The sequence below is a fragment of the Schistosoma haematobium genome, chromosome ZW (genome assembly GCF_000699445.3).
Source record: "Schistosoma haematobium chromosome ZW, whole genome shotgun sequence".
NCBI classification, from domain to species: domain Eukaryota; kingdom Metazoa; phylum Platyhelminthes; class Trematoda; order Strigeidida; family Schistosomatidae; genus Schistosoma; species Schistosoma haematobium.
Window position 1 is genome coordinate 6795251 of NC_067195.1, and position 11294 is coordinate 6806544.

At 42.1% G+C, this 11294-nt stretch overlaps 1 protein-coding gene across 1 annotated transcript; it reads left to right on the forward strand.

Annotated features, from left to right (window-relative positions):
* The first annotated feature begins 1201 nt into the window (after nt 1–1201).
* On the forward strand, nt 1202–4571 carry MS3_00001060 (uncharacterized protein). Its single transcript, XM_051208573.1, has 2 exons — nt 1202–1363; nt 3808–4571. Exon 2 carries the CDS (start codon nt 3825–3827, stop codon nt 4452–4454), a length of 630 nt encoding a protein of 209 aa, XP_051070253.1. The 5' UTR covers nt 1202–1363; nt 3808–3824; the 3' UTR covers nt 4455–4571.
* The last annotated feature ends 6723 nt before the right edge of the window (nt 4572–11294 follow it).

The following is an 11294-nucleotide window of genomic DNA, read 5'->3' on the forward strand; positions in this document are numbered from 1 at the left end:
CGGGGTGAAGAAAAGATACAATCCAAAGTCATCCTGTAATTGGACGAAATCCAGTCTAATTATCAACCAATCAGCATCCAGCTTGTCGTCACTGTCCTTCAACGACATTGGTCATTAGTCATACAGTAATTTTCATCACAGGTGCTGATTCGAAAAAATGACTCTCCTTCCGATCGATTACAGCTGCTCTTTGAACGACATTTGGAGTTATTAGTCAAATTCCGCATGCAGCTGCTAAATCACTCATGTTATGAAGACGCGTCGGAAGTGGATGGATGGATATCTCAATTACACAGTGAGCTGGAAAATGACAGCAGCCTCCATGAATCCTCGATGAACTGTACTTCAAACGAAACAGTCATCCATGATGCGCCCAGTGGTCCAGTACTTTCTATTCCAGAAACATGCCCGGTAATGGAGTCAAACTCCATCATCCCCGAAACAGCATGTACAGGCAGTAGCATATCCAGCTCACGAAAAGATCCTGTTGTTTTGCCAGAAAATGTGTCCCATACATCAAATAATGGTCAGAAATCTAATACAATTTTGATAGATGCTGTTTGTTTTAGTGACCTATTATCAACTAATGGAATTTTGAAGAGATCTGATGGAAATGTTTCACAAAAATCAAACCCTAATGACCTCATATCTACTGTCGCTGATCCTCACCATCTAATCAGTTCTAGTGGACTCTCTATTCAATGCGGGAAATATGCTTCAAATAGAGTCACACTAACTGTTCCTTGGGTATACGAGGACCCAACATTATTTCGAGGGGGAGGATAGACGCGAGAAAATTTAAAATCTGGACATCAACTCCGGATCTCCAAAAAGGGAGGTGTTGGGATATTCAGGAAAATATCCCAAAAATTATCCTGTTAAGCCTAATGCTATCCTTGGACATGAAATGGTATCATCTTATTGGTCAATATTTATTTAACGTGTCATTTTCCTACTGGCCATTATTGTACAATGTTATTTTCTATTTTATGGTACGTTGTGGTCTGCTTGACTGGTATATAAACAAAGTATGTTTGAAATATAATGATTCATATATCCGAGGCTGAAACTTGTGTTCTGGACTTAACTGGCTGGGTTGGACAGGGAAGCGGGACCAATCAGAACCCTAGGTCGTTCTACGTGTTTGTGCGTCTTTGGTCCGATCAATAATTCGCTACCCCTTAATTAGCAGCATTTATTTTCACGTTATAACAATTGGCGACGGGGTGAAGAAAAGATACAATCCAAAGTCATCCTGTAATTGGACGAAATCCAGTCTAATTATCAACCAATCAGCATCCAGCTTGTCGTCACTGTCCTTCAACGACATTGGTCATTAGTCATACAGTAATTTTCATCACAGGTGCTGATTCGAAAAAATGACTCTCCCTTCCGATCGATTACAGCTGCTCTTTGAACGACATTTGGAGTTATTAGTCAAATTCCGCACGCAGCTGCTAAATCACTCATGTTATGAAGACGCGTCGGAAGTGGATGGATGGATATCTCAATTACACAGTGAGCTGGAAAATGACAGCAGCCTCCATGAATCCTCGATGAACTGTACTTCAAACGAAACAGTCATCCATGATGCGCCCAGTGGTCCAGTACTTTCTATTCCAGAAACATGCCCGGTAATGGAGTCAAACTCCATCATCCCCGAAACAGCATGTACAGGCAGTAGCATATCCAGCTCACGAAAAGATCCTGTTGTTTTGCCAGAAAATGTGTCCCATACATCAAATAATGGTCAGAAATCTAATACAATTTTGATAGATGCTGTTTGTTTTAGTGACCTATTATCAACTAATGGAATTTTGAAGAGATCTGATGGAAATGTTTCACAAAAATCAAACCCTAATGACCTCATATCTACTGTCGCTGATCCTCACCATCTAATCAGTTCTAGTGGACTCTCTATTCAATGCGGGAAATATGCTTCAAATAGAGTCACACTAACTGTTCCTTGGGTATACGAGGACCCAACATTATTTCGAGGGGGAGGATAGACGCGAGAAAAATTTAAAATCTGGACATCAACTCCGGATCTCCAAAAGGGAGGTGTTGGGATATTCAGGAAAATATCCCAAAATTATCCTGTTAAGCCTAATGCTATCCTTGGACATGAAATGGTATCATCTTATTGGTCAATATTTATTTAACGTGTCATTTTCCTACTGGCCATTATTGTACAATGTTATTTTCTATTTTATGGTACGTTGTGGTCTGCTTGACTGGTATATAAACAAAGTATGTTTGAAATATAATGATTCATATATCCGAGGCTGAAACTTGTGTTCTGGACTTAACTGGCTGGGTTGGACAGGGAAGCGGGACCAATCAGAACCCTAGGTCGTTCTACGTGTTTGTGCGTCTTTGGTCCGATCAATAATTCGCTACCCCTTAATTAGCAGCATTTATTTTCACGTTATAACAATTGGCGACGGGGTGAAGAAAAGATACAATCCAAAGTCATCCTGTAATTGGACGAAATCCAGTCTAATTATCAACCAATCAGCATCCAGCTTGTCGTCACTGTCCTTCAACGACATTGGTCATTAGTCATACAGTAATTTTCATCACAGGTGCTGATTCGAAAAATGACTCTCCCTTCCGATCGATTACAGCTGCTCTTTGAACGACATTTGGAGTTATTAGTCAAATTCCGCATGCAGCTGCTAAATCACTCATGTTATGAAGACGCGTCGGAAGTGGATGGATGGATATCTCAATTACACAGTGAGCTGGAAAATGACAGCAGCCTCCATGAATCCTCGATGAACTGTACTTCAAACGAAACAGTCATCCATGATGCGCCCAGTGGTCCAGTACTTTCTATTCCAGAAACATGCCCGGTAATGGAGTCAAACTCCATCATCCCCGAAACAGCATGTACAGGCAGTAGCATATCCAGCTCACGAAAAGATCCTGTTGTTTTGCCAGAAAATGTGTCCCATACATCAAATAATGGTCAGAAATCTAATACAATTTTGATAGATGCTGTTTGTTTTAGTGACCTATTATCAACTAATGGAATTTTGAAGAGATCTGATGGAAATGTTTCACAAAAATCAAACCCTAATGACCTCATATCTACTGTCGCTGATCCTCACCATCTAATCAGTTCTAGTGGACTCTCTATTCAATGCGGGAAATATGCTTCAAATAGAGTCACACTAACTGTTCCTTGGGTATACGAGGACCCAACATTATTTCGAGGGGAGGATAGACGCGAGAAAAATTTAAAATCTGGACATCAACTCCGGATCTCCAAAAGGGAGGTGTTGGGATATTCAGGAAAATATCCCAAAAATTATCCTGTTAAGCCTAATGCTATCCTTGGACATGAAATGGTATCATCTTATTGGTCAATATTTATTTAACGTGTCATTTTCCTACTGGCCATTATTGTACAATGTTATTTTCTATTTTATGGTACGTTGTGGTCTGCTTGACTGGTATATAAACAAAGTATGTTTGAAATATAATGATTCATATATCCGAGGCTGAAACTTGTGTTCTGGACTTAACTGGCTGGGTTGGACAGGGAAGCGGGACCAATCAGAACCCTAGGTCGTTCTACGTGTTTGTGCGTCTTTGGTCCAATCAATAATTCGCTACCCCCTTAATTAGCAGCATTTATTTTCACGTTATAACAATTGGCGACGGGGTGAAGAAAAGATACAATCCAAAGTCATCCTGTAATTGGACGAAATCCAGTCTAATTATCAACCAATCAGCATCCAGCTTGTCGTCACTGTCCTTCAACGACATTGGTCATTAGTCATACAGTAATTTTTATCACAGGTGCTGATTCGAAAAAAATGACTCTCCCTTCCGATCGATTACAGCTGCTCTTTGAACGACATTTGGAGTTATTAGTCAAATTCCGCATGCAGCTGCTAAATCACTCATGTTATGAAGACGCATCGGAAGTGGATGGATGGATATCTCAATTACACAGTGAGCTGGAAAATGACAGCAGCCTCCATGAATCCTCGATGAACTGTACTTCAAACGAAACAGTCATCCATGATGCGCCCAGTGGTCCAGTACTTTCTATTCCAGAAACATGCCCGGTAATGGAGTCAAACTCCATCATCCCCGAAACAGCATGTACAGGCAGTAGCATATCCAGCTCACGAAAAGATCCTGTTGTTTTGCCAGAAAATGTGTCCCATACATCAAATAATGGTCAGAAATCTAATACAATTTTGATAGATGCTGTTTGTTTTAGTGACCTATTATCAACTAATGGAATTTTGAAGAGATCTGATGGAAATGTTTCACAAAAATCAAACCCTAATGACCTCATATCTACTGTCGCTGATCCTCACCATCTAATCAGTTCTAGTGGACTCTCTATTCAATGCGGGAAATATGCTTCAAATAGAGTCACACTAACTGTTCCTTGGGTATACGAGGACCCAACATTATTTCGAGGGGGAGGATAGACGCGAGAAAAATTTAAAATCTGGACATCAACTCCGGATCTCCAAAAAAGGGAGGTGTTGGGATATTCAGGAAAATATCCCAAAAATTATCCTGTTAAGCCTAATGCTATCCTTGGACATGAAATGGTATCATCTTATTGGTCAATATTTATTTAACGTGTCATTTTCCTACTGGCCATTATTGTACAATGTTATTTTCTATTTTATGGTACGTTGTGGTCTGCTTGACTGGTATATAAACAAAGTATGTTTGAAATATAATGATTCATATATCCGAGGCTGAAACTTGTGTTCTGGACTTAACTGGCTGGGTTGGACAGGGAAGCGGGACCAATCAGAACCCTAGGTCGTTCTACGTGTTTGTGCGTCTTTGGTCCGATCAATAATTCGCTACCCCCTTAATTAGCAGCATTTATTTTCACGTTGTAACACCATTCGAAACACTTCAGTGTCATCAGATGAATTCAGAGAATGAACTGCTCGAGACCCAATCTTATATTAGGTTAAGATATTCCACCTATAACAATGTTCTTCAAAGACCATGTGCATAGGACTTCAGTGGTTTCACCGGCACAGGCTATTTCCGTTCATCATTTACAACTGATTTCTGACTACCGAACGCTGTATAATCCCCAAAAAGCTGCAACTAGCGATACTTGAAAAGTTGCACGGAGCTATATGTACTGACAGCATTTAGACATCCCACTGGACAGACATCTTTTTTCGTGTACCAAGTGCGCAATAGCGACAAAAGTACTGTGGAGTGCAGAACCGCACTCTTCGCCAGTACCACAGTCACCATGGTAGCGTATACACTTGAACTTTTCTGGTTTACCCCTTGGATAAACTTATCTTTTGGTAGTTGACACATATGGCAAGTGGTCAGAGATCCAACTGCACGCTGAACAGTCAGAGAACTGTGTCAACCACTCAGAAATACTAGTCATCAACAATGGGACTTAGTTTGCAACTGCAATGTTCTCGGAATTTTTTCGATAGAACTGAATCAATCATATCCAGACAGAATTTAAGAGGTTACGTGGAGTAACCACGCCCGCATGGACAGGTCATATCATTTCGACAAATTGCTCCCGCGTCCATCACTTTTTACATTCTATCCGTGTTGAATCTTGAGTGTAAATTTTCTCCGTTATCTTATGTTCGACTTCGAGGGTCGTGTCGTTAGAACCAATATCACTATGAGTACCTGCCTTAAACTACCATGGCAAACATCCTACATGGATAGTTGGCCGAATAGTGCAAAAGAAATGAAGTGTAGTTTACGTGGTGTCAGTTGACTCAGAAGTTTGAGTGACTCATGTTATCCGACCAAAAGCACCTTTGGAATCCAAACAATTAAAACATTTAAGCCGGCTTGTTAAGGCAAAAAATATACCACATTTTCATTACCTAGAGGTTAGAAAAATCATAAGTATAGATCAGTCACGCAGTTGGGGGCTAACCCTGATGATGTCACAGGTATTCAGTGTTTGACAACGCTTCTACCAGTAACACCTAATCTATTTCGTTCCCGCCCAAAGAAATCAAAAGACAGAGTCGAGGAGATCGGAAGAGTATATTTGGCGATGACCAATATATCGGAATTCTCTGATCTAATCTGGCTAGCGATTGCGGTTGATGCTGAGCACAGCGTTACCACACGTGATCTGGTGCGGATGCCTGACCGAGCGCCTTCAGCTAGATGAGTCCACTAAAACATATGGTCAGCATCCAATGTCGAAAACTTACAGAGCTATTTATTTTGGGGATTTATTTACCGCTACAGATCACTCCCCCTAGTGGGGCAGTGACGATCCTAAGACGTGGCCAGCCAGAAGTTTAAACCCAACGAGTTTGTCGTTGGTAAACACTCTTCTGATAGCTTACTAAGTGTAGCAGCGTCTGGTCGTCTTTCCTTACTATATGGGACCGAGGTACGACATAGAAAAAAAGAAAGAGTTACAACGAAAATTTCGACTCCTCGTAAACTGCATCGTTCTTTTCCAGTCGTCCTGGAAAAGAAAAGAGAAAGTGTAAGTGCATGTCGAAATACACTCGTATGTGCGTAAAAACACAATGTCGGCGAAAAATGGAAAATATACTCAAGCACACGTAATAGCGTTAAAAAAATGTTCTTTATGTTTTGTTTTTTTTAAATAAAAATATAAATATATAGGCATAATAAAATTGTCTTTTTTAAAAAAAATTTTATATCGTTAAAAAGAAAGATCGAGATAATATAAAATGTCGAGTAGTGCCTTACGTGCAGTAGTCGGTTAAATGTTCTGGAAATCTTACTCTTCTTCCAGAACGCGTCGTTTTAGGTATATTTTCAGATACATTCGAAGTATCATCGCTAGTGTTGGTTGTTGGTTGAGGAATTATGAGTGGAGTCGTATCTTTCGATTGTACCGAAGGAAAGTCGACGTGAATAGGATTTCCTTCTAAATACGCTGCTTTTAAGCGATCGATGCTGATGCTATCGTTGGTTCCGTTCTTATCGACTATATAGTACTTAGATTCACGTTGAAGAACTTTGAAGGGTCCTTCGTATGCTGATTCGAATGGTCGTCGATGCGAGTCTCGACGAACGAAAACGTGTGTACTATATCGTAAGTCAGGTTGAACGAAAACATCAGTTGATTGAGGTCGAGTGAAAGCAGGTTTAACTGAACGCATTGCGTTTGTAAGCCTGTTCGTGTAGGAGGTTAGATCCATGTTCATTGAGAAGGATGAAGGATCCACGAATTCTCCTGGAAGTCGAAGTGTCGTTCCATAAACCAGTTGAGCCGCAGTGTATCCAATGTCGGCTTTCACTGCATTGCGAATACCTAATAAGACAAGTGGAAGAGCGTCGGTCCACTGTGAAACGTTTGCAGCTGATAGTGAAGCTTTTAGTTGTCGGTGAAAACGTTCTACCAACCCGTTTGCTTGTGGATGGTAGACGGCCGTTCGGAATCGAGTGATTCCTAAAAGTGTGGTCAGACGACGGAAAAGATCAGATTCAAACTGGCGTCCGCGGTCTGTAGTGATGGTTGAAGGGCAGCCGAAGTTTGCTACCCATCGTTCGACGAAGGTGCGGGCCACTGTTTCAGCAGTGATGTCCTTGATAGGTACTGCTTCTGGCCATCGAGTGAAACGGTCTACGCAGGTTAAGAGATAAGAGTATCCATTTGAATCTGGTAAAGGTCCTACCAAATCCAGATGAACATGGTCGAAACGAGCATCGGGAGTTTTAAATGAGCCTAAGGGACATTTATTGTCTGATAACCTTAGATTTTTGGCAGCTTACACAGGAGCGTGCCCACTCCCTCACGTCTTTATTCATTCCAGGCCAGCAAAATCGTTCTGCTATAAGCTTGATGGTTGCACGAACACCTGGATGAGAAAGTTTGTGCAATGTGTTGAAGACATTGCGTCGATAATGTTTCAGCACGATTGGGCGATCCCTACTTGTAGATGTATCACACAGTAAGGTTTCCTTACCTGTTCCCATCTGTTTGGTGCGTAGTTTAAGTGTTGTGGACGATAACTCGTGCTGAAGATCACTGTCTTCTTTTTGAAGCTCGGCGAGTTTAAGAAGGTCGATTCCTTGGAAACTGTTCAAGGAAGTTATGCGAGATAAGGCGTCTGCGACTACATTGTTTGCTCCAAAGATGTGTTGAATATCTGAAGTAAACTGCGAAATGTAGTCCAGTTGTCGAGACTCACGGGGAGAGTACTTGTCCGAAGGAGAGCTTAACGAGAAAGTGAGCGGTTTATGGTCCGTGAAAAGAGTGAATTCACGACCTTCGATGTAGTGTTGGAAATGCCGTACAGCACAAAACATAGCTAGGAGTTCCCTACCGAATGTGCTGTACCTTGATTCAGTGTCTAGCAACCTTCTAGAGAAAAATGCCAAGGGTTGCCAGGAGTTGTTAACCCATTGTTGTAAGACTCTTCCGATTGCCGAGTCCGATGCGTCTACTGCGATGCTAATGGGTGCTTCGGTGTCCTGATGTGCGAGCATTGTTGCTTTAGCAATCAGTTCCTTAACTGTGGAGAATGCTTTTCGTGCGGTGTCATCCAAATTAATGGATTTCGCATTTCCACGAAGTTGGTCGGTCAGAGGTTTCATAAGTAATGCGCATTTCGGTATGAAACGTCTATAGAAACTTACGAGGCCGTTAAACGTGCGTAATTGCTTGACGGTAGTCGGTTCTGGGTAATCCAGAATGGCCGCCACTTTGGTTCTAAGGGTCGGATACCTTGAGCATCGATAGTGTGTCCCAGAAAGTCTAATGAGTCGGTTCCAAATTGGCATTTCTGAACGTTTACAGTAATGCCATGTTTTTGTAGTCGTTCGAAAACAAGGTCCAGATGCTTGAGATGTGTTTCTCTGTCCGGACTTGCGATTAGACAGTCGTCAACATACGCGTGTACGAAGTTGAGACCTCGAAAAACGTCGTCTATGAATCTTTGGAATGTTTGAGCAGCATTCCTTAGACCGAAAGGCATTCGCAAAAATTCATAGAGTCCGAAAGGAGTTATGATAGCTGTTTTCGGTATGTCGTCAGTAGCCATAGGGATTTGGTTATACGCTTTAACCAAGTCGATTTTCGAAAAGACAGTTGTACCTTTCAAGGTAGCTGTCAAATCGTGAATGTGAGGCAACGGGTAACGATCGGGAATGGTTTTCGCGTTCAATCGCCGATAGCCACCAGTTGGACGCCAATCGTTGCTGTCCTTTTTGGGGACCATGTGCAACGCAGATGCATATGGGCTACTTGACGGTCGTATGATTCCTAAGTCCATCATGTGATCGAATTCGTTTTTCGCTAACCTTAGCTTTTCGGGAGCTAGCCGTCGTGCTTTAGAGAATACAGGTGGTCCTGTAGTCGTGATGTGATGTGTAACATTGCTGGTTACACACGGTAGTTTCGGTTGAGTTTGTTGTATCCCAGGGTACTTATCGAGTAGTGGTTGATAGAGTGGGTCTATCATATGTTTAACTGTGACTGGGGATACTCTGCAACCAGTAAAAGAAGTTACGCAAACGGACAAATTAGTGTTTCCGTCTACTAGCCTCCGTTTGCGCGTATCGATGATCAGATTGTGATGTTGTAGAAGGTCCATACCAATGATTGGCATAGAAACATCTGCAACAACGAAAATCCAGTGAATGGGTTTGCGTAAACCCACGTTAAGGTAAACGTACCTTTTGCCATACGTAGCGATCGGTTTTCCGTTTGCCGCCTGTGAGTTTAGGGTCGATTCGTGAAGTCGGTCGTTAGGATTTGCTGGGAGAACGCTAACTTCTGCGCCAGTGTCGACGAGGTAGCGAACTCTCGTTGTCACATCTGTGACGAATAACAGACGGCTTTGTTCGCCGGCTACGGTTGCCGTTAACGCGTGCCGGCTTGGAAGTTTCCCGAATAGCTTTTCGAATCAGTCGGTTTCGTGTTGGGAAAATTGCAGGGTTTTCTGCAATTTCTGGAAAACTTTCCATACTGGTTATGATACCAGCACCAGTCGGGGTTATCTGTCTCTCGTGATCTAGAGACAGATCGCTTACGAGAAATGCTTCTACGTGGTGTGCGCGATCTCTTACGGTCGGTACGAAGACTAAGATAACGCGTGAGTGTATGACATAACTCGGTTATGTCATTCTGAGTCGTGTGAGGCTTTTCTTTGACTGAAAATACCTCGGTAGTAGAAGGTTTCGTAATTTCTAAAATGCGGTCGGCAGATGCAGCTAACTCGTCTAAGGCGTTGTTCTGGAACGAGACCAGAACTGCTTGCACCTGTTGGGGAAGTTTTGACAAGAAGAGTTGTTTGAATAGACCTTCGTCGAAAGTTCTTGGGCCTATTACCTCTCTCATCCGTTGCAACATGTCCGTCGCAGAACCGCGTTGCAGGTCGATGTTATTGAAGAGTTGATCTAACCTGTGTCGATCGGTTAGGTCTCCTCGTTTAAGAATCGAGCGTTTTAAGATTTCGTAAGGATCGGAAACATCACTAGTAAACACACTAGGTGTTACGTACCTGTTGAATTCGCGCGGTAGTGCCTTGACTACTGCGAGGAATTGTGCACGTGTGTCGATCACGCCGTGCTCGTGGAAGTCGGCTTCTGCGTAGCAAAACCAGGCTTCGATGTTGTCGGGCCAGAAAGGCATCAGTTGAGACGAAGGTGGGGACAAAGTCTTAAGCTTGAGTACTTTAGGTGTCTGTTCAGTCATGATGAAGTATGAAGTACGATAATGAACGAGGGGGAAAAATATATATATATATCCAAGAAAAAACACGAAAAAAATCACAATGTTTAAAAAAATAAAAACAATAAGGCAATGATATATAAAAATCCCAAAAAGGAACAGACTCACAGTTGTAATAAGGTGTACCAGATCACGTCGGTCTCACCAATGATGATGTCACAGGTATTCAGTGTTTGACAACGCTTCTACCAGTAACACCTAATTTATTTCGTTCCCGCCCAAAGAAATCAAGATGACAGAGTCGAGGAGATCGGAAGAGTATATTTGGCGATGACCAATATATCGGAATTCTCTGATCTAATCTGGCTAGCGATTGCGGTTGATGTTGAGCACGGCGTTACCACACGTGATCTGGTGCGGATGCCTGACCGAGCGCCTTCAGCTAGATGAGTCCACTAAAACATATGGTCAGCATCCAATGTCGAAAATTTAGAGCTATTTATTTTGGGGATTTATTTACCGCTACAACCCTAACACTAGGTCCTACGAATAAGCTCAAAGAGAAAGTGTTAGCAGGATGTAGATTGAATTGTTTCGGGCAGGATTGTGTTACATGAAGCCAATGAGCTTTTTTTTAAACTATCAA

Bases quoted from the DNA above. Each gene is read 5' to 3' on its own strand.
- MS3_00001060 (XM_051208573.1), top strand. From the start codon at position 3,825: ATGACTCTCCCTTCCGATCGATTACAGCTGCTCTTTGAACGACATTTG.